The sequence below is a fragment of the Chionomys nivalis genome, chromosome X, assembly GCF_950005125.1.
Source record: "Chionomys nivalis chromosome X, mChiNiv1.1, whole genome shotgun sequence".
Classification (NCBI taxonomy): Eukaryota; Metazoa; Chordata; class Mammalia; order Rodentia; family Cricetidae; genus Chionomys; species Chionomys nivalis.
Window position 1 is genome coordinate 72,208,963 of NC_080112.1, and position 27,545 is coordinate 72,236,507.

The following is a 27,545-nucleotide window of genomic DNA, read 5'->3' on the forward strand; positions in this document are numbered from 1 at the left end:
TTTCATGAAGTTGACTTATGAAATTATTTTGACACTAATTTTTCCAAACATGAATGCCTTAACAGCTTCTTTTTAGGCCAAGTGATACACTACATAGAGGTATAGAACATTTGGTACAAGGTTTAAATTAATAGATACATAACTCTATTTTACTGTGCTAGTGAAATATAACTAGATAATTACATATTACCTATTTTTTCTTCTAAATGCACCTTCAGGAGGATTGACATTGAAGTGCTCAGCAGGCATCACAAGCAGTAATTCTTTTTATGTACCATTTCTTGTGTATGTGTACATACTTGCTATACACCTGAGCTCCCATTCTGTCCTAGGACCAAAACACAATCATATTACATTAATCAAAAGAATAGTTATTTTGTGGGTACTTGAGCTGTGAGTCACATCAAAACTTAAGTAATCCAAAACTTCTTACATTACCCATTGCTAAGACATTGCACTTAAATTTTTATTTCCTTCTAGGTTGCCACCTTTAGTTCTCCACTTAAATTTAGCCAAAAGCCAAGAAATGATTGTCAATACTTCTTTTCACTACCTAAAGAGAAGATTTTAGGTTTCAAAATAAAAATAAAAAAAAAAAACATGTATACATTTCCCAATTTCTGCAAAGCCCTTTAAGGCACCTGCTTATACAGTACTATCTTTTTTTCCTCACCCACCATAGACCACATTGTATCCTTACACATAAAACATAGCTTCATAAGGCACCTGGGTCTCAACAGTAATGCTTCACTTATTCTTCTTTTTGGCTAGTATGTATGTGCTTCCAAATACTCAATGGCATACTCACAGGCATGCCTCCATGCCTTCACAGTCATAGACCAAAAGTCAGGCTAAACTAGTCTTCCTCACCCCTCATTCTCTCTGTACATGCAAACACCCACTCCCAAAAGAGTAAAACCACAAAAGGGCTGGGATCCTTTATGAGGAGTGGTCATGAGTCTCCTCACACCGTCCTATCATATTTAATGTTTCATCTTAAATTCATCTGTGCACACACAGAAAAATGGACGGACACACAAAAACTCATGAATGCAGAGTCAGTGGGGGGTGTTGACAGTGTATGTATGAGCAAGCAGATTATGGAAGAAGTAGGTTACGTTTTGTCTGTCTGAACTCCTGTTTTATTGTCTTAGAACACATAGACCAACAGATAATTAATAGTGTTTATTTTTAAATGGCAAACAGAAACTACTACAATTTGAACATTTGTTTCTCTTTTTAAAATGTGTTATTTGACAAATAATTTGAAGAAAATATATCTCACAGATGTGTTATGTTTCTTTTTAGAAGATATTCTGCTTTATAAATAACAGAGTTCATATTGCATATATTTGTATGCTAACTGAAAGCTCAAATGTTATATACCTATGATTTCCATACAGTTTCACATAATTTTTATTTTCTATATTTTGTTTATCTCTGAGTACCACATATTTAAAATGAGATTCATGATATATTTATTGGCTACTGTCTTTGTCAGTGTTCTGCCATGACCATGGAAACTATTATAAAAGAAAGCATTTAATCAAGGCTTGCTTACAGTTTCAGAGGTTTAGTCCACTATCATCATGGTTGGGAGTATGGCAGCATGCAGGCAGACATGGTGCTGGAGAAGTAGCTAAGAGTTCCACATCTGTATCTGCAGGCCAGACAGAGGAAGAAAGGGACACTGGGCCTGGCTTGTATCTTTGAAACCTCAAAACGTATCTCCCATGAGACACTTCTTCAAACAAGCCCACACCTCCTAATCCTTCTCAAGTAATGCTACTCCCTAATGACTAAGCATTCAAATATATGAGCCTATGCAAACATTCTTATTCAAACTACCACAACCACTGAGCAAATGACCTGAAATGAACATTGAGCTAAATTAACACAAATTAAAAGCTATAAATATACTTGGCAATGTAGAAATACATCAATAGTAATTTATCTTAATTTTTACGAGCCAGGTATGATGGTTTGAGTGAGAAGTGTCTTCCATAGACTCAGGTATTTGAAAACTTGCTCACCAGTTGGTGTCAGTATTTTGGAATAGTTATAGAGAGGTGCAGTCTTGCTGAAGGAAGTAAATCGTTGGAGTGGGCTTTAAAAGTTTATAGCATAGCTTCACTTCCAGTTATCTCTCTCTGCTTCCTGCTTGCAGTTGAGTATGTAAACTCCCAGTATCATGCTTCTGCCATCATGCCTGTTGCTTGCTTCCAGGCTACCCTGCCACGATGGACTCTTATCCCTCTGGAACCATAAGCCAAAATAAAGTCTTTTATCAATTGTTTTGGGTTATGGCGTACTGTCTCAACAACAGAAAGTAACTAATAAACCAGTCTTGTGAATAATTTAAGACCTGCTGCTCAACTTGCCACTTAGTCTGTCTTAGTATTTGCAGATATCTTGGAGGTTGTTATTAAAATGCAAAGTGTATACTTTTACTTTGTTTACATTGGAAAGCAATTAGGAGGATAATTATTAATAATTAATAACTTAATAATGTGTGGTTTCGAATTTTTCACAAATGCAAACATTAATTAATAACAAAGATAAATACGTATAGTATTTATGCACCTGGTTATTCTGCTAATAAATCACAGAGCTGGGATTGGAATTCAGATAGCCTGACCTTAAAGACCCAGTACCTTAATGTATTTATTATCATGTATTAAAAATGAAACTGTATTTTTGTTTTTCAGACTATTCCCTAGAAAGACAAAAACTCTCAGAAGTCGTTCCTAACTAACATTTTCTACAAATAACCTTCTGGAGTCCAGAATCACATGAATAATTCACTTTTAAATGCGAGTATAATCGAGCATGGTGGTGCCCACCTTTAATCCTAACACTCGGGAGACACAAGCAGGCACATCTCTGTGAGTTTGGGGCCAGCCTGGTCTAGAAAGCAAGTTCCAGGACTGCTAGGGCTGTTGCACATAGAAACCCTGCCTCAAAACAAAACAATAACAAAAAAAACAAGTATAAAGATAATCAAGGTGAAATCATAATTTTAGGTTGCTTTTATGTTTTAAATATTTGTCTATTTTTATTTTATATGTGTGGGTGTTTTGCATGCATGTATGTCTATGTGCTGTATGTGCAGTGCCCATGGAGACCAGAAGAGGGTGATGGATTCCCCCTGGAACTGGAGTTACAGGCAGTAGTAAGCCACCTGATGTGGGTGCTGGGAACTGAACCTAGATCCTCTGCAAGAGCAGGAAGTGCTCTTAACCACAGAGTAGTCTTTCTACCACAATTCAAAAAGAAATGTAAGTGTGTGGGAATATATTTGTCTGTGTCTATGTATGGGTATGTGTATGCATGAGGGAAGGTGTATTTGTAAGTCAGAAGTGGGAGTCAGATCCCCTGGAGCCAGAGTACAGACAGTTGAGAACTGCCTGATGTGGAGGATGGAAATTGAACCTGGGTCCTCTGCAAGAATGTTCTTACCTGATGAGTCATCTCTCCAGCCTCTAAATCCTATTTTTTAAAACATGGTTCAGACCTAAACTCTAATGCAGGACTATGGGATGGCCTAAGGCTGATAGCCCAACCTCATGGCTTGAAAGATCCTTACACTAAAGATAAATCTAAACGAACCTCCCTCCGACCCCAAACTAGGGGACCTCCCTCCGACCCCAAACTAGGGGAGCAATGGAGCCTCAAATTGTCTCCCTGAGAAAAAGATTAAAGAAAAAGGAAAAAGAAAAGCAATCCCTGACATCAAGAAACTGGCCTTGTTCATACTTGTAGGTCCTGTTATTCTGTTGTTGGACATAAGTCATTTTGTAGAATAACAACCTCACACAAGATTACTTGGGGAATGTAATAAAATGAGACAAAGCTAGGTCACTGAATTGTCTAAGCATATGCAAAATAAAAGGTCACTATGGTACACTCCTTAATGTCAAATACCCCCATAGAGATGCTAAAATATGTGCACCTTTTTTTACATTGTGTGTGTGTGTTACACACACATACCAAACACACACACACATACCTGTGGAGGTCAGAGCACAACTTGCAAGAGTACATTATCTCCGTGCTTGTGTGGATTCTGAGGATCAAACTCAGATCATCAAGCTAAGTGGCAAGTGCCTTTCCGTGCTATCTTGCCAGACTTTAACTGCTTTACCAAGTATAACTCTATTATTTTCCTATTCTTCCGAGATACAGCATGATTAAGATTTATTGAGATACAACTCATAAATAGATCCATTTATTTTGCCAGTGTCCAATCTAGAGCAACCCCCTACTTCCTTATATATGCCATCAAAGTACACAAAGACCAAATTCTGCATGGTGTTCTAACACTTATGCATCCATTCTATGGTCCTCTGTAATATGTGCTTGCTTTCTCTGCAGTGAGGACTAAAAAAGGCTTGATGAACACTAGGTGCATTCCTTGCGTACATTTGACAGAAGGCACTAACAAGAAAATTATAGCAATGGGATCCTGGCCTGCTCATTGCCTGTTTATTTCTAGGCAAATACAGAAAAAGTACATTTACCATTCCTGTTCGTGGAGACAAAAGGCCATGGGAAGCTGCAGATGATAGGCATTTTCTTCGAAACAACAGGAGTCATCCATGTTCCTGATATTTATTATCTATTTATTTTTGCAACAGTGTCTCACATAGCCCAAGCAGATGTTAAACACCTTATATAGCTGAAGCTTGAACTCTTTATCCTCCTGCCTCCACCTCCCAAGTGCTTGCATTACAAGTGTGCACCACCACCCTCAGCTTTAAAAATATTTTTTATGCTCCTTATTTTTTTTTAGTGCATAAAAGCAGTAACACAATAAAAAAAGAAGAAGCACTATTTGCAGCATGAGTTTGGGAGTATTAGTAAATTTCAAAGGTCAATATTAATTGTAGTAAAAGTCAGCAGCTGTCTGCATTTACAAGATGCACATTGGCATCTTTGTTTCTTTATGTGACAGGTTGTCTGTGTCCCTGCAGACTTCCACTTAATACAATTCTAAAGAAAATCACCAGAGCATCTATTATCATATTGGAGAGAACTTGACTTTGAAGGTCCTGCTTGAAATGGAATAGAAAGGGCAAAGCTCCTATTTTCTTCCCCAGTTGAATCAGGCAGAAGTAAGAAAAATGGGCGTGCTGGTAACTTACCTCTCTGGGCCTCAGTCTGAAGGAGGAGGCATGTTCAATAGTGAACAGTGGAAGAATAAATCATACCAAAGCTTTTGCCCACTTGGGTTCTAATTCAGTGAAATCACAAACATGTGGGATGGAAGTGTGGGTAGGCAGCGATAACAAAAACAAGTTAGCATTTCCTCGCTACTCACAACTTATATGTGACACAAAAGTGACCAAGAAGGCCCCTTATCCTGGGGGATGGATGTGATTCTTCAGAGTTTATCAAAGGGAGAAGTCAAACATCTGAGTTTCCCCAAGGGACAAAGGCAAACTCAGCTCTGGATGGTCTGACTGTCTGTGTCCCACTGTCCCCAGTCAATGCTCCCTCCAGTGTCATAAGGTAATACATACAAATGATACTGCAAAAGGATAGATACGAAATTTAAACCCTAGGCTAGCATTTAGGAACCTGATATTTATAAAGAGTACTTACATTACTAAACAGCAATGAATTTACTGGATTGATTAAAATTAAGATTTTTGCTTTCCAGCAACCCAATCTAGATTAAAATTAGACCAATTATAAATAATTTTAGAATATATATGTTAGTGTGGGTAAATTTGCATTCAAGTATAAACACATACAAAAATAACTGTAGAAAAAAATCAAAATATTAAGTGTTTATCTTTGATGATTGCTTTTGACTTTAATTAATGTATATTTTCAATATTTTGTATGTGTCCTCCAATGAACATACTTACTGCCTTTATAATTCAAATATTCAATTTTTAAAACATGAAACACCATGAAATTTTTATTCATTTTATTTTTCAGTGAAGGAACAGAATATGAAATATATTTTCAGAAATGGTGATGTCCATTCCACAAATGACTCAATATACTAAAAAAGAAAATTATACACTGTAATCACAATTTGCACAATTACACAGAACAATATTTGCAACTTTTGAAAATACTGTAACTCACACTTCAATGATAAACAGTAATTTCAATACAACTGAGTTTTAATATTTATCACAGTTACATACAATACAAGAGCCTGTGCACAAGCTATTTATTATCAATAATAAATGTGATTTTTGCCAGAAATTCTCAACCATATGCAGGCCTCTTATGCATTAAAGCTTTAAAGTCTACTGTATATTTACTGCAAAAAGACACAGGCACAATAAAATTAAGCCCATTGATTAAAGCACTAAGAAAACAAGGGACAAAATAGCAAAACACTCGTAGGTGGATTACCAATATTTTCTTTGTAAATAAATAGCCTCATTTATCACTTCTAATAATATTCACAGGCAGAGATTAATAGCTACATGGCACAAGGACTTCAGGAGAATTGCACTACACACTATATTAACGTCTTTAATCATTTGCCACAGCCTACATATTTTAAAAACATCATACCACTACAATGCAAGGTCAGATTAATTAGTATTTGAATTTTTAAACTGGCATGACAGGAAAAATACAGAACACAAGACTATAATTAACTGCTTATGTCTTCAGTAACTGCGTGTAGGGCAGCTAATTTCAGAAGCATCTACTCTGCTTTAGCGATCAATGTCTTCTACCAATGCCTCGAGATTTTTGCAACAAGCTTTAACCTCCTCAATTGCAGCCATCCAATCATCATAAATAATTTTGTCATAAATTTCATCATTTACTTCCCTAACTACACCCTCCTGCTGAGATTCAAGTGCATCACCTGAGAAAAATAACACTGATCTTGGAATTATGTAAGTACGTAAATTATGACCAAGTAAAAAATCATCATTTTCATCCCCTCCATTTAAGTTGATCCCATGAGGAGAGAAGAAATTGAAGAAAGAGTCCTTCGGAAAATCTTCGGTCACAGTTCGGACTGTTCCCCAGATGCGATGTCTCTGTTTCTTCTTGACGGTCCTCAAAGTGACATTCTTTCCTTCATTCCAATCTATGTCGCAGCCGGTGGCATACTCAATGGCAGTTCCCCTGTAGGGGTGAGGATCATAGCATGCAAGCTTTGACTTAAGGACATAAGTCTTTGTCAACAGCACATTCTTGAAATATTCATTGGGTTTGAAGTGAAATTCGAGTGTGAAGCTGAGCGGCTCCCCGGGTTCCGAAAGCTTCACTTTAATATCTGTCAGCAGCTTCAGAATAGGCTCGTCATACTTCTTAATCAAAGGAGTGAGTGCTTCAACGTTTTTTAAAACAGTCAACCAAAAGTCCGGAATCCCCTTAGGATCCTCTTCGTTGTTCTCTTCTCCTCCGGTGGCCCCAGTGCTCTCATCTTCCTCCTCTTCCTCGTCGTCGTCATCATAATCATAATAACAGTCCTCATAACCGTCATCTTCATCCACATATTCATGCACCATGCCCTCTTCATTGCCGTTAGTCTCTTCCTCCTCATCCATCGCCTCCTCAAAATAGTCCTCACAGTCTGATTTATATGCACATTCCTCTTCTGTGGGTTCATAGACTGCATTGATGATCTGACGTCTTTTTTCCAGTAAAGGTTGATACATTTCAGCGAACTTCCTTTCAATGTCATGAAATTCCCTCAGGAATTTGGATTCCAAATGGGCAGCTCTTGTTTGAAGCTTTTTAAGAGCTAACACACGGTACTTAACTTTCACCGGGAGACTTTCAACAAAATCGGTATCTAAAAGATAACCGATAAGTCCTTTTGGACGATCTGCGTCGTCAGAGTTCTCATCAGCATCCCCGCATTTCCCCGCACCTTCCCCGGACCCTGCAGCAGCTTCGTCACCTTTTCCCTCTTCCCCGACTCCAGCAGCAGCGGATTCTTCACCGCGTTCCCCGCCTTCTCCATGCTCAGCAGAGGCACCTTCACTGCGGTCCTGACATTCCCCCTGCCCCTCCGCCATTACCTGGCTACCAAGCTCTTCCTGGTTGGATTCAGACAGTTCCTTATGATCGGCTGACTCGGCCATTGTTTTCAAAAGATCACCTGCACTTATGGTGGCTAAGCCCGCAGATCAGGAGACCTGACCTCTGCAGGAAGACTCACCAATTATAGCAGATGCGCGGTGGCCGGGTGGAGATGGACCAAGCAGTGGTAGCCGGAGTGCTGGAGTGATGACAAGCAGCGAGCAGTGGGGATAAAAGGCGGTGCTGAAGCTGGGATAGCAGGATTGAAGCCTGGTGGTCTGGGTGGAGATGCAGGGTCGCCTATGGCTGCTCCGATGGCTACTGAAGAAGCAGACAGACTGCAGAGAGCCGCAGTGGGCAGACCTCCGCAAGCCGTCTCTCCAGCCACGCAGGGGCTGCAGGGAATGGGAGGGGGAGGTCGGACCCGGACCTGGTGCCGCAGTGTGATTACGCAGTTGTCTGGGCTTTTTTTTTTTTTCAAGTGTATGCAGCTTGCTGCGTCACCCCTTCCCTCCCACAACTCTTCTCTAATCTCATTTGCCAGGCTGTAGTGATTGACAAATCCTGAGCCAGTAAATTAGTAGATGAATCAAGTTTTCAACTCCACTTGCCTTCCCAGGTTCTCTAATATGGCTGATTCGTCCACCTATGACTCATCTTCCATCCCCTACCCTGTGGAATTTTGTCGAAATGCAGTGTCATTCACTCAGTTTTCAACTGAAATTATGTTTTCATAATTTTAAAAAGCCTATAAGGAAACAGTGACTACAGCATCAGGGCATGAAAAATGGGTAAGGCATGCATTCATCTTCAGTCTGTCACTTTGGTTATAAGCTGAGGCTCTGGGGAAGAGAGGAGGGGGATGGAGAACCTTTTAGTTCTAAAAATACCAAAAATGAGCATAGGTGGCCTTTGGATGATGTAATTGGCTGTGCTTCAAATGTTCTGTATCCTGGTTTTCTGTGTTTTTCACAGCCTGTATGATTTTAAACTAGAAATTTTTCATAACATTTCCTGATGAAGGAGAAATGACAGATGAGTAGACGTGAAATTTGGCTCTCTCTCTCTCTATCTATCTCTGAGAAAACCTGTGTAAAAGAGCTATATGGCTAATGAGCATAGGAGAACAATAGCCCCAGTCCTAAACCGACTTTCCACTTTTCCTTTTGTGATGTTGCCTTAGCCTGTAATCACAGCACTGAGAAGGAAAACATGTTCAGGACCAGCCTACACATATAGCAGTTCTAGGTCAGCTTGGGCTCTCTCTCTCTCTCTCTCTCTCTCTCTCTCTCTCTCTCTCTCACACACACACACACACACACACACACACACACACAAAAGCCAAATGTAAAGTACTCTTTTGTTTTTAAAATCACGGAATTTGCTTGACATTTTGTAGTTTATCAGAAATAATACAAATCTCAGCACTAAAGAGATGATTAAATATATAACAGTATTTTCATACAATAGAATGCTATACAGTAAATTCAAAATCCCTCTCTGTAGGGGTCAGTAAGATAACTCAGTGGGTGAAGCTTCTTGGTGCACAGAACTGACTCCAAACATGCCTCCACGCAGACACAAACATGCCCGTGTCTCAGTAGGACTGTGTGCTTTGCGTTCACATGGCTTCACTTCTTCTTCTTCCCTTTTCCCTTTTTACTGTCCTCTCCCTACTGAAGACTTGGGTCAGCACCTCCTGTTTTTTGTGTCCTTGTTTTTAGCTTAGTTATCATTTCTGCTACACACAGCATCACTGACTTACGTGACAGGAACTGTACAAGACGGAGGCTGCCATCTTCCTGTTTGAGCTGAACCTGGACTCTGCCTCTGTACTGAATATCACGGTTCCACTCTCTGGAGTACATTTTGTTTTCCTCCAGAAATACGTTCGGTCTGACTGCTGAGCATACATCCTGAATCTCAGTAGGTAGGGTTTTCTACAGCCTTACTTATGGAAATCTGCCTCCCCTCCGCTGTGGTCTTCTTAGTATTTAAATAAGTGGGGTAAATGCAAATAAACCTGTCCTGGTTGGCTGGGGACCACCAGGCTGTGCAAGCCATCTCCACAGGCATCCCCTCAGCCCTGCCAGCCTACCAGCCTGAAAACCAGATCCACTTGTGTTTTATGATCTTAGCCATTCTGACAGGTGTAAGATGGAATCTCAGAGTTGTTTTGATTTGTATTTTCCTGAGGGATAAGGATGTTGAACATTTCTTTAAGTGTTCCTCAGCCATTTGATATTCTGCTACTGAGAATTATCTATTTATATCTGTATTTATTGGATTATTAATATTGTTAAATCATTATTAATTGGATTATTTGGGGTTTTTGCTGTCTAGTTTAACTTGTTAATATATTTTGGAGATTTGCCCTTTGTCAGATGTGAGGATAGTGAAGATCTTTTCCCATCCTGTAGGCTGCTGGCAATTTTGTCCTATTAACAGTGTCCTTTGCCTTATAGAAAACTTTCAGTTTCATAAGGTCTCATTTATTAATTGTCAATCTTAGTGTCTGTGCTACTAGCTCTCTATTCAGGAAGTTGTCTCCTGTGCCAATGCATTTAAGGCTATTCCCCACTTTCTCTTCTATCAGGTTCAGTGTGCCTAGATTTATATTGAGGTCTTTGGTCCACTTAGGCTTGAGTTTTGTGCAGGGCAATAGATATGGATCCACTTGCATTCTTCTACATGGAGACATCCAGTTATGTCATCACCATTTGTTGAAGATGCTTTCTTTTTTTTCCATTGTACACTTCTGGCTTCTTTGGCAAAAACAGATGCTCGTAGGTATATGGGTTTATGTCTGGGCCTTTGATTTGATTCCACTGATGTGCCTGTCTGTGGATTCACCTGTTTATTTATACCAATACCATGTTGTTTTTATTACTATGAGCATTATAGTAGAGTTTGAGATCAGAGATGGTGATACCTCTGAAAGTTCTTTTATTATGTAGGATTGTCTAACTATAGTAGGTCTTTTGTTTCTCCATGTGAAGTTGAGTATTGTTCTTTCAAGGTCTGTACAAAATTGTGTTAGAATTTTGATGGGGATTCCTTTGAATCTGGGGATTGCTTTTGGTGAGATGGCTGTTTTTACTGTTAATCCTGCTGATCCATGAGCATGGGAGGGCTTTCCATTTTCTGATATGTTCTCCAATTTCTTTTTTCAAAGACTTGAAGTTCTTTTTTGCTTTTTTATTTATTAAAAATTTCTGCCTCTTCCCATCCCTCCATTTCCATCCCACTCCCCCACTCTCCCTCCCCCTCCCTCTCCATTCTTAAGAGAAGTCAAGGTGCCCTGCCCTGTGGGAAGTCCAAGGCACTCCCCCCTCCATCCAGGTCTAGGAAGGTATGCATCCAAACAAGGACTTGAAGTTCTTGTCATACAGATCTTTTATTTACTTACTTACTTACTCAATAAAGTTACCCCATATTGTTTATGGATATTGTGAAGGATGTTGTTTCCATGAATTTTCCTCGAAAATTTTATCTTTTGAATATAAGAAGCCTATTGATATTATAGTTAATCTTGTATTCAGTCACATGACTAAAGGTGTTTATCAGCTATAGGAGTTCCCTGGGAAAGTTTTTGGGGTCACTTATGTACACTATCATATCATCTGCAAATAGCAATACTTTGACTTCTTTCTTTTCAATTTGTATCAATTGATCTCCCTTGGATGTCTTATTGCTCTAACTAGGACTTCCAAGTGCTATATTAATAGATACAGAAAGAGCAGACAACATTGTCTTGTTCTTGATTTTAGTAGAATTGCTTTGAGTTTCTCTCCATTTAACTTGATGTTGGCAATCAACTTGCCGTATATAGTCTTTATTATGTTTAGGTATGTTCCTTGTATTCCTGACCTCTCAAAGATTTTTGTCATGAAGGGTGTTAGATTTTGTAAAGGACTTTTTCAGCAAATGAGATGATAATGTGAATTTTTTCCCCAGTTTCCCTATATGGTGGATTACATTGACTGATTTTTGTATGTTGAACCATTCCTACATCTCTGGGATGAAGCCTACTTGATGGTGGTAGATGATCTTCTTGGTGTGTTCTGTGATTTGGTTTGCATGTTTTTTATGTTTGCATCTATGTTCATGAGTGAAATTGATCTTTAATTCTTATTCTTTGTTGAATTTTTGTGTGGATTGGTTATCAGAGTGATTGTTGGCCTCATAAAATGAGTTTGGCAATGTTACTTTTGTTTCTATTTTGTAGCATAATTTGAAGTGTATTGACATTAGCCCTTTTTGAAAGTCTGGTCAAATGTTGCCCTAAAACAGTCTTGCCCTTTGTTTTTTTTGGTTGAGAGACTTTTAATGATTTTTTCTATTTCCATGGGGGTTAATGGTGTATTTAAATGGCTTATCTCATCTTGATTTAACATTGTTAAGTGGTATATATACATAAAATTATCCATTTCTTTTGGATTTTCTAATTTTGTGGAGCATAGGTTTTTGAAATATAATATCATGATTCTTTGGAATTTTTGGTATCTGTTGTTATGTCCCTTTTTTGATTTCTGATTTTGTTAGTTTGAACATTTTCTTGTAGAAGGAGTGGCAGGCTGTGTTCCCGCCCAGCTCCTGCATGGCTAGCTTTATCCAAAATAATTACACAGTAACTGTATTCTTTTAAACACTGCTTTTGGTCCATTAGCTCTAGCCTCTTATTGGCTAGCTCTTACACATTGATTCAACCCATTTCTATTAATGCGTATTGCCACTTGACTGTGGCTTACCGGGACGAGTCTAAGTGGTGTCCATCTCAGAGAGGAGAGCTATGGTGACTACCTCACTTCCCTTCTTCCCAGCATTCTGTTCTGTCTACTCCACCTATCTAAATTCTGCCATACTAAAAGGCCAAGGCAGTTTCTATATTAACCAATGAAAGCAACACATAGAAAGAAGACCCACCTACATCATTTCCCCTTTTGCTGTTTAAAAAAAAAGAAAGGCTTTCACTTTAACATAGTAAAATTACATATAACAAAACAGTTATCAAGCAAGAATTACAATTACAATATTTAGATCTATTTTATCTTTTACCATAACAAAGGAAAAGTATAACTAACCACTCTTCAACTCTATCAAAGACTCCAAAAGGATATAATATTACCTAAGTAAACAAGAGGTAAGCAACTTCCAAAACTCTAGAAATGACAGAAACATCTCGCTGCTTGTACAGTCACTCAAAGTTCAATTGTACCATTGGGGCATCCATCTTCAGCCTTCAGGCCCATAGTATCCAGCAGACTTTTCCATGAAGCAGGAAATTTCAAAGACAGTTCAGTCACTATCTACTGTGTCCTGCAGAATGTCTAGCAGACTCTTTCATGAGTCAGGAACCCCGAAAGACCATCTCACCTTTAGGCAAGTTCAGCAGTTTCTCTGTGTCCAGTTTATGCAACAGTCCAAGCAAGAGCAGTTTCTTGCCCAAATGGCTAACCAACTCCATAAGAAGGATCTTTGATGCCCATCTTCCTCTTGAAGTAGATTGGTGCTGCCAGGAGCAGACGTGTCTCATTGTCATGAAAAACCTTAAGTTATTAAAACATTTAAAGTGCCATATTCTGTAGTCTTTGAAAGATATGAAGAATACCTATCTGAAATATAACTCTACCTGTCTAGAAAATCTAACATGACTACAAGCTTGACTATTATTGATGATTATTCATTAATAACCTATATTTCCTGATTATACATTACATTTTTAAATGAAGTACACAATCACAATACCTTAATCAATATCAGAAATACATATACATATAACAAAACTGACCTTAAAATCCATACCAATGCAAATTATTCATATCTATATCATATCCCCCTTTAAATGTAAAAGAACATCTATAAACAATATCTAGAAATACGGACATAGTTATTTCTCTCCAAACTGCTTTGTGCTAAATGGGGGCGCTGTTAATCAGATCTTTCATGATGTAACCTGTGTGCCAGGTTCATCTCAGTCGGCAGTTGAGTGAAGTAATTTTTTGAGGGTATTCACAGCAACCTTTCAGGAGGGCAAGAATTACAATTACAATATTTAGATCTATTTTATCTTTTACCATAACAAAGGAAAAGTATAACTAACCACTCTTCAACTCTATCAAAGACTCCAAAAGGATATAATATTACCTAAGTAAACAAGAGGTAAGCAACTTCCAAAACTCTAGAAATGACAGAAACATCTCGCTGCTTGTACAGTCACTCAAAGTTCAATTGTACCATTGGGGCATCCATCTTCAGCCTTCAGGCCCATAGTATCTATCTATCATACCATATTGGGATAGAAGCAATCCACAGGGTTTCATCCTCTGTGAAAACAAAAGAAGAATTTCTTTTCCAAAGTATCATATCCTTAGATCCAAATTCTGAAGTCATAATACCCTTATGATATCCATTCTGGTTTAGCTTGGCAGCCCATATAATGAAATGTCTCTCTGTACTTAGCTCCTTTACAGTCAAAAACTTTAAAGAAAACACAATAATACAAAGAATCCAGACTCTCTGTGAATTTTCCATTTTTATGTGGCTTATTTTTATTCTATCACTTTATTCTGTCTCTTTAAAGACATTACCCCCTTTTTTTTTTACAACATTAACTTTATTTTCTATATTCTTTTTCTTCTCTCTCCCTTCTGGCTGTGGCATTTGGTTACTGTTCACTGTTTGAGCAGAGTATTATGATCTGTGAGTCTACCCCTAAATAAATAACCGGCTATTATATTCAATTCTGAACTAGTGTGGGATATCTTTTAAGCATTCTCCTTCAGTGATGTTTCTCTGATTTCTTTCTCAGCCCATTTATAATCTGTGTAAAGGAGAGCTACTGATTTTTTTGAGTTAATCTTGTATCCTGCTACATTACTGAAAGTGTTTACAAGTTGTAGAAGTTCCTTGGTAGAATCTTTGGGGTCGCTTATGTAAACTATCATATCATCAGCAAATAGTGAGAGTTTGACTTCTTCTTTTCCGATTTGTATCCTCTTGATCTCCTTTTGTTGTCTTTCTAGCTAGGACCTCAAGAACTATATTAAATAGATAAGGAGAGGCTGGACAACCTTGTCTTGCTCCTGATTTCAATGGGATCACTTTGAATTTCTCTCCATTTAGTTGGATGTTGGCTGTTGGCTTACTGTATATTGGCTTTATTATGTTGAGGTATTTTCTTTGTATCCCTGCTCTCTTCGAGAGCTTTATCGTGAAAGGATGTTGTATTTTTGCTGAAAGCTTTTCAGCATCTGATGAGATGATCATGTGGTTTTTATTTTTCAGCTTGTTTATATGGTGGATTATGTTGACAGATTTTCATATGTTGAACCATCCCGGCATCTCTGGGATGAAGCCGCCTTGATTATGGTGCAAGATGGTTCTGTTGTGTTCTTGAATTCAATTTTCCAGTATTTTATTTAGTATTCTTTGCATTAATGTTCATGAGTGAGATTGGTATGTAACTCTCTTTCTTAGTAATATCATTCTGTGGTTTGGGTTTCAGGGTAATTGTAACCTCATAAAAAGAGTTTGGCGATGTTCTTTCTGTTTCTATTGTGGAACAATTTGAGGAATATTGTTGTTAGTTCTTCTTTGAAATTCTTGTAGAATTCTGAGCTGAAACCATGTGGTCCTGGGATTTTGGGGGGGCGGGGGGAGACGTTTGATGACTGTTCCTATTTCTTCAGCAGTTATAGGTCTGTTTAATTTGCTTATCTGGCCTTGATTTAATTTTGGTAAGTGATATTTATCCAGAAAGTTGTCCATTTCCTTTAAGTTTTCCAATTTTGTGGAGTATAGGTTTTTAAAGTATGACCTGATGATTCTCTGTATTTCCTCTGTGTCTGTTGTTATTGTCCTCATTTTTATTTCTGATTTTGTTAATTTGGATATTCTCTCTCTGCCTTTTGGTTAGTTTGGATAAAGGTTTGTCTATTTTGTTGATTTTCTCTAAGAACCAACTCCTTGTCTCATTGATTCTTTGTGTTGTTTCTATTTTGTTGATTTCAGCTCTCAATTTGATTATTTCCTGCCATCTATTTCTCTTGAGGGAGTTTGTTTCTTTTTGTTCTAAAATTTTCAATCATTCTGTTAATTCACTAGTGTGGGATTTTTCCAGCTTCTTTATGTAGGCATTTAGTGCTATGAACTTTTCTCTTAACACTGCTTTCATTGTGTCCCATAAATTTGGATATGTTGTGTGGTCATTTTCATTGAATTTTAGGAAGTCTTTAATTTCTCCCTTTATTTCTTTTTTGATCCATTGATGATTCAGATGTGCGTTGTTTAATTTCCATGTGTTTTGGGGCTTTCTGGAATTAGTGTTGCTGTTGAATTCTAGTTTTAAACCACGTGATCCATAAGATACATGGGGTTATTCCAATTTTTTGTATGTCTTGTGGTTTACTTTGTTACCGAGTATATGGTCAACTTTTGAGAAAGTTCCATAAGGTGCTGAGAAGAAGGTATATTCTTTTATGTTTGGAAGGAATATTCTATAGATTTAAATCATAACATTTGTTAGTTCCTTTATTTCTCTGTTCATTTTTTGTCTGACTGACCTGTCCAGTGGTGAGAGTAGAGCGTTGAAGTCTCCCACTATTAGTTTGTGGGGTTTAATGTATGATTAAAGCTTTAGAAGTGTTTCTTTTACATATAAGAGTGCCCTTGTATTTGTGGCATAGATGTTCACTATTAAGATTTCCTCTTGTTGAATTTTTCCTGTGACTAATATGAAATGTTTTTCTTTGTCCCTCTTGATTGATTTTAGTTTGAAGTCTATTTTGTTAGATATTAAGATAGCTACACCAACTTGTTTCTTAGATCCATTTTATTGGAAAATTTTTTTCTCAACCCTTTACTCTGAGGTGACGTCTGTCTTTGAGGTTGAGGTGTGTTTCTTGTATGCAGCAGAAGGATGGATTTTGTTTTCATATCCAATCTGTTATCCTGTGTCTTTTTATAGGTGAGTTGAGTTCATTTACATTAATGGGTATTAATGACCAATGCTTGCTAGTCCCTCTTATTTTAGTTTTTTGTTGGTGATATTGTGTGTACTTTTCCTTTTGGGGTGTTTTGCTCCTATGAGATAATCTGTTGTCTATGTTTTTGTGGGTTTACCTGACTTCCTTGGGTTGGGGTTTTCCTTCTAGTACTTTGTGTAGGGAAGGATTTGTGGATAGGTGTTATTTATATCTGGTTCTGTTGTGGATTATCTTGCTTTCTCTGTCTGTGGTAATTGAAAGTTTTTCTGGGTATAGTAGTCTGGGCTGGCATCTGTGGTTTCTTAATGTCTACATAACACTTGAACAGGACCTTCTGGTTTTCATTGTTTCCATTTAGAAGTCAGGTGTTATTCCCATAGGTCTGCCTTTATATGTTACTTGGCCTTTTTTCCATTGAAGCTCTTAATATTCTTTTTAAAAATTCTGTCTGTTTAGTGTTTTGATTATTATGTGGCAATGGGACTTTTTTTGATCCAGTCTATTTGGTGTTCTGTAAGCTTGTATCTTCATAGGCATATCTTTTTTTAGGTTGGGAAAGTTTTCCTCTATAATTTTGTTAAATATATTTTCTGTGCTTTTGAGTTGGACTTCTCCTTCTTCTATACCTATTATTTTTAGTTTTTATCTTTTCATGGTGTCCCATATTTCCTGGATATTTGGGGTTAAGCTTTTGTTAAATTTAATGTTTTGTTTGAATGATGAGTTTATTTCTTCTACTGTATCGTCAGCGCTTGAGATTCTCTCTTCCATCTCTTGTATTCTGCTGTTCATGCTTGCATTTGTGGCTCCTGATCATTTTCTCATAATTTCTGTTTCTATAATTTCCTCGGCTTGTGTTTTCTTTATTGTCTTTATTTCAGTTTTCAAGTCTTGAATAGTTTCTTTCATATGTTTGATTGTATTTTCTTGGTTTTCTTTAAAGGATTTGTTGATGTCTTCCAATTTTTTGTTTCTCTTTTCCTCCATTTCTTTGAGTGGATTGTTCATTTCCTCTTTAAGGGTCTCAAACATTCTTTTTAATTTTTTTTATTTATTTCTTAAAGATTTCTGCCTCTTCCCCGCCACCGCCTCCCATTTCCCTCCCCCTCCCCCAATCAAGTCCTCCTCCCTTGTCAGCCCAAAGAGCAATCAGGGTTCCTTGCACTGTGGGAAATCCAAGGACCACCCACCTCCATCCAGGTCTAGTAAGGTGAGCATCCAAACTGCCTAGGCTCCCACAAAGCCAGTACGTGCAATAGGATCAAGAACCCATTGCCATTGTTCTTGAGTTCTCAGTAGTCCTCATTGTCTGCTATGTTCAGCGAGTCCGGTTTTATCCCATGCTTTTTCAGACCCGGGCCAGCTGGCCTTCGTGAATTCCCGATAGAACATCCCCATTGTCTCAGTGTGTGGGTGCACCCCTCGCGGTCCTGAGTTCCTTGCTCGTGTTCTCTCTCCTTCTGCTCCTGATTTGGACCTTGAGATTTCAGTCCGGTGCTCCAATGTGGGTCTCTGTCTCTGTCTCCTTTCATCGCCTGATGAAGGTTAATATTCAGGAGGATGCTTATATGTTTTTCTTTGGGTTCACCTTCCTATTTAGCTTCTCTAGAATCACGAATTATAGTCTCAATGTCTTTATTTATGGCTAGAAACCAAATATGAGTGAGTACATCCCATGTTCCTCTTTTTGGGTCTGGCTTACCTCACTCAGGTTAGTGTTTTCTATTTTCATCTCTTTGTATGCAAAATTCAAGAAGTCATTGTTTTTTATTGCTGAGTAGTACTCTAATATGTATATATTCCATACTTTCTTCATCCATTCTTCCATTGAAGGACATCTAGATTGTTTCCAGGTTCTGGCTATTACAAACAATGCTGCTATGAACATAGTTGAGCATATACTTTTGTTGTATGATAGGGCATCTCTTGGGTATATTCCCAAGAGTGGTATTGCTGGGTCCAGGGGTAGGTTGATCCCGAATTTCCTGAGAAACTGCCATACTGCTTTCCAAAGTGGTTGCACAAGTTTGCATTCCCACCAGCAATGGATGAGTGTATCCCTTTCTCCACAACCTCTCCAGCAGAGGCTATCATTGGTGTTTTTGATTTTAGCCATTCTGACAGGTGTAAGATGGTATCTTAATGTTGTCTTGATTTGCATTTCCCTGATTGCTAAGGAAGTTGAGCATGATCTTAAGTGTCTTTTGGTCATTTGAACTTCTTCTGTTGAGAATTCTCTGTTCAGCTCAGTGCCCCATTTTATAATTGGGTTGATTAACCTTTTACGGTCTAGTTTCTTGAGTTCTTTATATATTTTGGAGATCAGACCTTTGTCAGTTGCGGGATTGGTGAAGATCTTCTCCCAGTCAGTGGGTTGCCTTTCTGTCTTAGTGACAGTGTCCTTTGCTTTACAGAAGCTTCTCAGTCTAGGAGGTCTCATTTATTCAATGATGTCCTTAGTGTTCGTGCTACTGGGGTTATACGTAGGAAGTGGTCTCCTGTGCCTATGTGTTGTAGAGTACTTCCCACTTTCTCTTCTATCAGGTTCAGTGTGTTCAGACTGATATTGAGGTCTTTAATCCATTTGGACTTGAGTTTTGTGCATGGTGATAGATATGGGTCTATTTTCATTCTTCTACAGATTGACATCCAGTTTTGCCAGCACCATTTGTTGAAGATGCTCTCTTTTTTCCATTGTATACTTTTAGCTCCTTTATCAAAAATCAGGTGTTCATAGATTTGTGGGCTAAAGTCCGGGTCTTCTATTTGATTCCATTGATAGACTTCTCTGTTTTTATGCAAATACCAAGCTGTTTTCAATACTGTAGCTCTGTAATAGAGTTTGAAGTCAGGGATGGTAATGCCTCCAGACGATCCTTTATTGTATAAGATTGTTTTGGCTATCCTGGGTTTTTTGTTTTTCCATATAAAGTTGATTATTGTCTTCTCCAGATCTGTGAAGAATTTTGATGGGATTTTGATGGGGATTTCATTGAATCTATAGATTGCTTTTGTTAGAATTGCCATTTTTACTATGTTGATCCTCCCAATCCAAGAGCAAGGGAGATCCTTCCATTTTCTGGTGTCCTCTTCAATTTCTTTCTTCAAAGACTTAAAGTTCTTGTCAAATAGATCTTTCACTTCCTTGGTCAGAGTTACCCCAAGATATTTTATGCTGTTTGTGGCTATCGTGAAAGGTGATGTTTCTCTGATTTCCCTCTCTGCTTCCTTATCCTTAGTGTATAGGAAGGCAACTGATTTTTTGGAGTTGATCTTGTAACCTGTCACATTACCGAAGGTGTTTATCAGCTGTATGAGTTCTTTGGTAGAGTTTTTGGGGTCGCTTATGTATACTATCATATCATCTGCAAATAACGAAAGCTTAACTTCTTCCTTTCCAATATGAATTCCCTTGATCCCCTTATGTTGTCTTATTGCTATTGCTAGAACTTCAAGCACTACATTAAAGAGGTATGGAGAGAGTGGACAGCCTTGTCGTGTTCCTGATTTTAGTGGGATGGCTTTGAGTTTTTCTCCAGGTACTTATTTTGGAGCTGGGTGGAGGGTCCCCAAAAGAGTTTAAAAAAAAACCCTATACCCAGAATAGCTAAAAATAATTCTGAACAATAAAAGAACTACTGGAGGCCTTACTATTCCCAATTTCCGGTTGTACTACAAAGCTATTACTATTATAATAAAACCAGCATGGTATTAGAATAAATAAAAAGATATGGCCATTGAAAAGAGAAAGACAACCTAAGTGTAGGGTAAAGGGTCAACTGGAGCAGGAAACCAACCAATCTCTGAGCACCCTGACTCTGAACCCAGAGTCGGTGAAAGAAACACATCTTGGATCCGAGAGACCCTAGTCAGGGGAAAGAAACATCTTTATCCCTGAACCCAGAATCAAAGAAACATGCCCAGACTCTGAAACCAGTGCCAAAGCGTAATTTGTCCCTAGAATCAGAGCCAATGAAAGAAATATACCCTAGTCTTAAGATTAGAGACAAAAAGCTCTAATCTTAAAAAGAACCAATGAAAGAAACACAATTTGACCTTGAAATCAGAGCCATCTCTGCCCCTTCCCAACTGCCCAACTGAACCACCCAATCCCCGGGCAGGAAACCAACCAATCACTGAGCACTCTGACTCTGAACCCAGAGCCAGTGACAGAAACACTCTGGATCTGAGACCTCAGTCAGGGAAAGAAACATCTTTATCCCTGAACCCAGAACCAAAGAAACATGCCCTGGCTGTGAAACTAGTGTCAAAGAAACACACTTTGTCCCTAGAATCAGAGCCAGTGAAAGAAATATTCTCTGGTCCTAAGATTAGAGTCAAAAGGCTAGAAAGGAACAGTAAAAGGAACACAGTTTGACCCTGAGATCAGAGCCATCTCTGCAGCTAAATAAGAAGGTGAACCCAAAGAAAATCATATAGGCATCCTCCTAAATATTAACCTTCATCAGGCGATGAAAGGAGACAGAGACAGAGACCCACATTGGAGCACCGGACTGAAATCTCAAGGTCCAAATCAGGAGCAGAAGGAGAGAGAACACGAGCAAGGAACTCAGGACCGCGAGGGGTGCACCCACACACTGAGACAATGGGGATGTTCTATCGGGAATTCACCAAGGCCAGCTGGCCTGGGTCAGAAAAAGCATGGGATAAAACTGGACTCGCTGAACATAGCGGACAATGAGGACTACTGAGAACTCAAGAACAATGGCAATGGGTTTTTGATCCTACGTACTGGCTTTGTGGGAGCCTAGGCAGTTTGGATGCTCACCTTATTAGACTGGGATGGAGGTGGGTGGTCCTTGGACTTCCCACAGGCCAGGGAACCCTGATTGCTCTTTGGGCTGACCAGGGAGGGGGACTTGATTGGGGGAGGGGAAGGGAAATGGGAGGTGGTGGTGGGGAGGAGGCAGAAATCTTTAATAAATAAATAAGTTAATTTTAAAACAAAGAAAATATAACACAGTGTAAAAGATACAATTAAAACAAAGACAATAAAAAACAAACAAACAAAACAGAGCCATCTCTGCCTTTGACCAAGTAAACTAACCAATCGTTGAGCAGGGAAAACTAACCAATAACTCTTCTCCCTGGGAAAACTGCCCCTAAGAAGCCTTATATAAGCCTCTCTGCCTGTTCAGTTGGAGACTGTCTTTATTTCCCCCGACCCTCCCCACTCAGAGGCAACCACTCTCCTGGACTCTTCCTTCCCAAATAAATCTCTTTCTCAACAGAACCTTGAGTGACAGTTTTCATTCGCCAGTGCAGAATAAAAGACCCTGGCTGGGATGTCCCTTAGGGTACTGAGCTGAAAAACCTTGCTGAGACGCTCCCTTGGTTGGGGTGGGGGGGAGTAAGGATGAGCAAAACAGAAAAACCTTGCTGGGACGCTTCCTAAGCAGGGCTGAGCAAGGCTGAGCAGAAAAAGTAACAACTTTTCACTGGAGCCAGACGTGATTGCTACATTTCTGCAGGGGCTTCCCCTTTAGTGGAGTGTTAGCAAAAGAAATAACATCTTGGGCCTGAGAAGTAGCAGATAGCTCTGCTAGAAAGTTCCTTCCCTTAGGGGAACAAAGCAGAGCTCAGCTTTAGTGGCTCTCCAGGAGAGGAACAGCATTGTTATAGCATGCAGGGACATCCCTGCACCCCATCTTCAGGTAGCCTGACTTCCCAACAAGTCAGGACACTTTTCCCCCAAGGCAGAGCTGTCTTATTGCAGCTCCAGCCTCCAGAGCTGTTTTATTGTGGCTCTATCCCTCCAGGACTGAGCTGTCCTATTGTGGCTCCAGCCTCCAGAGCGGTCCTATTGCAGCTCTACCCATCCAGAGCTGTCCTACTAGGGCTCTAGCCTCCAGAGTTGTCCTATTACAGCTTTCTGCCCCTCCAGAGCTTTCCTATTGTGGCTCTAAATGTAGCCAGGCTTCTGGATAAGTCAGGATATCTTTGCAGCTCTAGAGGTGTAATACTCACACTCCCCTACACTAAGACTTGAAAACTGATATTGTTTTTCCAAATTCAACTTTTTATTGGTTCTTTGTGGATTTCACAACATGCATCACAATCCCACTTATCTTCCTGGCCCTTCCCATATGCCCTCTACCCTTGCAACCTCCCCAGGATAAAACAAGATAAAATTTAAAAACAAAGAGAAAAAAGAGGGAAAAAAGAAAAATCTCGTTGTGGAAGCTTAGTGTGACACAGCGAGTCATCCTGTATGTCCTTCAGTCCATATAGTATTACTTCCAAGTGTTCATTGCAATGAGTCACTGGTCCAGTTCAAGGTGTCTGGTTTTTACTACATCATCAATACTGGACCCTTACTGGGGTTCCTCTTGGATCTCTTGTTGCTGTTCTGTGTCACAGAGATCGTGCTGCTTTGGGCCTGCAGGGTTGATCTCATCACGTGCTCCAGCAGGTCTTAGATGGGGTGGATGATGGGATGGATCAACTCATAGCTCTGGTTTTGGGTCTGGGTGATTGTTGAGTTGGTCAGCCCACCAGCTCTCCTTTGTCCTCAATACCAGGTGAGCTCTCCAGCACCACCCCAACTAACTCACCCTATGTAGTAAGCACCAAGGGTCAATTCTCTTGATCTTGTGTTCTTAAGGTTGGCTCATCCACATCTATACCACTAGGGCCAGCTCTACTGTGTTATCTAGTGGAGGTTTTGGGGCCACTATGCCCACTGCTGCAGCTGGTGGGATTCAGGGCCAGATCTCTCACTCTAGAGACCGCAGGGATGGCTCTTCTACCTGTTGTAGGCCTAAAAGAGCATGAGGGGACTTCTCTCCCTTGCCCATGCCACCTTATGGTAGATAGGGGTAGGGCTTGATCTCTCAGGCTCATGTTCTTGGAGCCAGCTTACCCACACCTCCATCAATGGGGTCAGCTCTACTGTGTTGTCCAGGCAAGGTACAGGGCCTACTCTCTCTAGTGATGCATCTGGTAAGGGCCAGGGTCAGCTCTCTCATTCTGATGCAGATGGCAAGGGGCATTGGGGAGGTCATCTTTCCCTCTCCCTTACCACATGGCAGACAAGGGGCTCAGGGTTAGCTCTCCCACACTTACAACCTTAGAGCAGGCTCAACCATGTCCCTGCCTGCAGGGTTGGCACTACTGTGGTTCCCAGGTGAGGTCTTCTCTCCTAAGTGCTGTAGGCAGTGAGGGGCAAGGGGCAAAAGGAGGGACATCTCTCCCCTGCCCATGCCACATTACAGACAAGAAGTGGGGCTATGTCTCCCTTGTTTATGTCTTCAGGGTTGACTTACCTGGTCATCTCTGTTGTATTATCCAGGTGAACTTCAGGGCCTGCTCTCTCTAGTGCTGAAGCCAGTGAGATGCTGGGCCAGCTCACTGGTTCTCGTGACCTCAGACCCAGATTTCTCACCTGCCACAGGTGGTGAGGGGTCAGGGGAACACCTCCCTTGTTCATGCCACTGTATGGCAAGTGAGGAGTGAGATCATAAGGAGTAAGATCATATCTCCCATACTCATGTTCTTGGAGTCAGCTCACCCTCATCCCTGTCAACAGAATCAGCTCCATTGTGCTGCCCAGGTGAGGTGCAGGGCCTGCTCTCCCTAATGTTGCATTTGGTGAGGTGCTAGGTCAGCTCTCCTGCCTGCCACAGGTGGTGAGGGGCTAAGGGGGTTTGAAGACAGAATTTAATCAGGAAAATTAATTAAGAATTAATCAATCTCTGGGGGCAGGATGGGGGACAGAGTGAGGAGAGAGGCAGAGTACCCTAAGGACCATTGGAGGTGCTGAAATGACTGGACAATATAAAATGATCAGACATTTAAAAATTAAGACTGAAAAAGAATGTCTCACCCTGCCCCTCTCATAAGCCAAAGCAGGTGTGTTTGTAAACTTTAAATATGCTAAATATTAAAATTATAGCTTTTTTCCTTTAAAAATGTCTTGGGAAAAGCAGTTTTTCATATTTTAAATTAAAATCTAGCTAGACCATAATATTTGAAGCTGTACACTAAGAGGTTGCTGGGTTGGCAGGGTGCTAATGCAGTTCTTAGGTCTATCACACCAACAGAGGTGCTAAAAGTGGAATCCTGGGTAAACCTGGCAACTGGGTTCTTTCCTCTTGTAGTTCATCAGCTTCATCAAGGTTCCCTCCCTTCCCGTCCTTCCAGGGCACCTAACTTCCTGGGAGCAACTCCCCCATGATGGAGGTGGGTCTTGTATCTATCTGTTGCTTTCATTGGTTAATTAATAAAGAAACTGCTTGGCCTTTAATAGGACAGAAAATTAGGTAGGCAGAGTAAACAAAACAGAATGCTGGGAGAAAGAAGCCAAGTCAGTGAGTCACCATGATTCTCTCACTCCAGACAGACGCAGGTTAAGATCTTTCCTGGTAAGCCCTCTCGTGGTGCTACACAGAATATTAGAAATGGGTTAGATCAATATGTAAGAGCTAGCCAATAAGAGGCTGGAGCTAATGGGCCAAGCAGTGTTTAAAAGAATACAGTTTCCGTGTAATTATTTTAGGTAAAGCTAGCTGGGTGGCCGGGAGCTGAGCGGTGGGATGCAGCCCCACTGCTCCTTCAACACCCCCACAAAAATATTTTTGATTCTCTCTTTCTTAATAGTTTCTATGTAGTTAATGGGATTATATTTACAAGATTTTTGGTTTTTGTTTGTTTAGAATTCACAATTTCAAAAATACCTTATAATATGACTTCTTTGAACAGAAAAAAAGCACTCATAGAAAAGAAAGGTGTTCAAAACATGGCTGTCCTTATCTTATTGCTGAAAATAGATAAACTTAGGTTAACAAAGAGACATCACAAAAACAAACTGCCAGTCTGTTAAGCAGCCAACTGCATGTCACTTCTACAATGCAACATAGAGAGTCTATGCCCACCTCCTGCTCCACACATCACAACTTTGCTTCAGTGTGTGCCAAAGTCCCAGATGAAAATTCTTACAGTCTCAGGATTGATACCAAAAATGGAGAGTAACATCATCATCTCAGCATCCTTTAAAAGTGAGAACAGAATCAAAACAACAAAATAAAACAAATTTTTTTTCTTAAAAAAATTCTTTAATATACAACAAGTATACTAAGGTTAGCTTTCAACTAGATATTAAGCTAAGGTGACACTAGACTAAGTCAAAAATCACTACCAAATGTGATTTAGGGAGACTGAAAAGGAGAAAGGAGAAGGGGGCGGGAAAGGGAGACCACCAAAGGAAAACAAACAGACCAAACCAAAATCATGGATTGAGATGAGATATGGTCAACCCTCAATCCAAAGTGTGCCATCACTGGTTGGGATGAGGAGTGAGGATGGTGGGGATCCAGGTCTGAGGACATCACCTAAACAAAGGGCCACTCAAAAACTTCTCCCAGTCTTACCTGGACATCCAGGTATGCTCTCAGAGTGAGATGGCAATGGAAGCACCTATTCAATGGTATCCATTTGTAAAGGCCATTGCAATCAAAGGGCTGTGGCTGAAGCCTGAGCCAGGCTGTGGGCTGGCTGCACTTATGTAATTCCCCACTCTGGAGTCCTGGTTGGAAGGGCCATAGAGATCGGTGACAGGTCCTGGGCTGTTGGCCCTGGGACACCTCTGGGCCACACTGGGTTGGAACCTGCCTGGGAAGCAGGTGCATCAAAATTAGGTTGAGCACTATGGCTATTTGGGACTGATCCTCAAGCCACTGCCACTGCTGCCACCACTGGTCCATAAGCTGCTGCTGGGAAGCCTAGGAACAGGTAGCCACAGCTAGGAGCGAATCCAGGGTAGCCTTGGCCATAGGTTCCCACAAAGTTGGGGTAGCCCAACATCCCAATGCCAAGCATGAACACATTCATGGTGTAGGACAGCCCCCGGACCCAGTGCCTTGTTCCAGTTGGGAACAAGATTTCTTTCAGCTGAGCCTTCTTACATTCTACCATTTTATTATTGATTTCGTGGAAATGAATCTTAAAGACTTTCTCCACAACGTCTTCATTCTCAAAAGTGACAAAGTCAAACCCTCTGTGCCTGTTGGTGGTTTTGTCAAACATCAGCAATGCATCCTCCACCTTGCCAAACTGCTTGAAATACAGCTTTACATCTTTCATTACAGTGTTCACAGATAATCCTGCTACAAATATTTTTGTTGTTCTTGTGACCATTATCTAATGGCCTCTCGGTGCCCCATGTGAGTCAAGTCGAGATTTTTGCATCCCGTGTACACCCTCCACCATTGCAAAGACCTTGGGCTATGCACGACGAGAAAATGCAACTTTGGGGTCAATTGTCTTGGAATCTAACTCATGGTGGAGCTGATCTAATACTTTATCTACACTTGCTGGGTCTGCAAAGGTGACGAAACCAAAGCCTCTGGAGTGTTTTATAATGGGATCTCTCATGACCATACATTCTCTAATGTCTCCAAATTTGCTAAAATAGTCTCTAAGGCTATCTGGTAAGGTCTTCCAGCTCAGTCCACCGATAAACAATTTACTGGGGTCAGGCTGGGAGTAGCTGGTGCTGCCCAAGGTGCCTGAGCTCCCATTTGCCCCCAT

The 27,545-nt window shown here is 40.0% G+C and overlaps 2 protein-coding genes and 1 pseudogene across 2 annotated transcripts; all 3 read right to left on the reverse strand.

Moving 5' to 3' along the window:
• Positions 1-5,918: 5,918 nt before the first annotated feature.
• Positions 5,919-8,459, reverse strand: Nap1l2 (nucleosome assembly protein 1 like 2). The gene has a single exon (XM_057759239.1). The coding sequence runs from the start codon at positions 8,070-8,072 to the stop codon at positions 6,687-6,689; it is 1,386 nt and encodes a 461-aa protein (XP_057615222.1). The 5' UTR covers positions 8,073-8,459; the 3' UTR covers positions 5,919-6,686.
• A 1,224-nt stretch (positions 8,460-9,683) lies between these two features.
• On the reverse strand, positions 9,684-10,074 carry LOC130867359 (signal recognition particle 19 kDa protein-like). The gene is made up of 2 exons (XM_057759241.1): positions 9,958-10,074; positions 9,684-9,887 (listed from the first exon to the last, which is right to left on the reverse strand). The coding sequence occupies exons 1-2, from the start codon at positions 10,072-10,074 to the stop codon at positions 9,684-9,686; spliced, it is 321 nt and encodes a 106-aa protein (XP_057615224.1).
• A 16,362-nt stretch (positions 10,075-26,436) lies between these two features.
• On the reverse strand, positions 26,437-27,545 carry LOC130867357 (RNA-binding protein Musashi homolog 2-like; annotated as a pseudogene).

Excerpts from the sequence above, each read along its gene's own strand:
- Nap1l2 (XM_057759239.1), bottom strand. The coding sequence starts at position 8,072 with ATGGCCGAGTCAGCCGATCATAAGGAACTGTCTGAATCCAACCAGGAA.
- LOC130867359 (XM_057759241.1), bottom strand. The coding sequence starts at position 10,074 with ATGGCTTGCACAGCCTGGTGGTCCCCAGCCAACCAGGACAGGTTTATT. Across the intron at positions 9,888-9,957 it reads GGCAGATTTCCATAAGTAAG|GAAAACAAAATGTACTCCAG; the intron begins GCTGTAGAAAAC and ends GTATTTCTGGAG.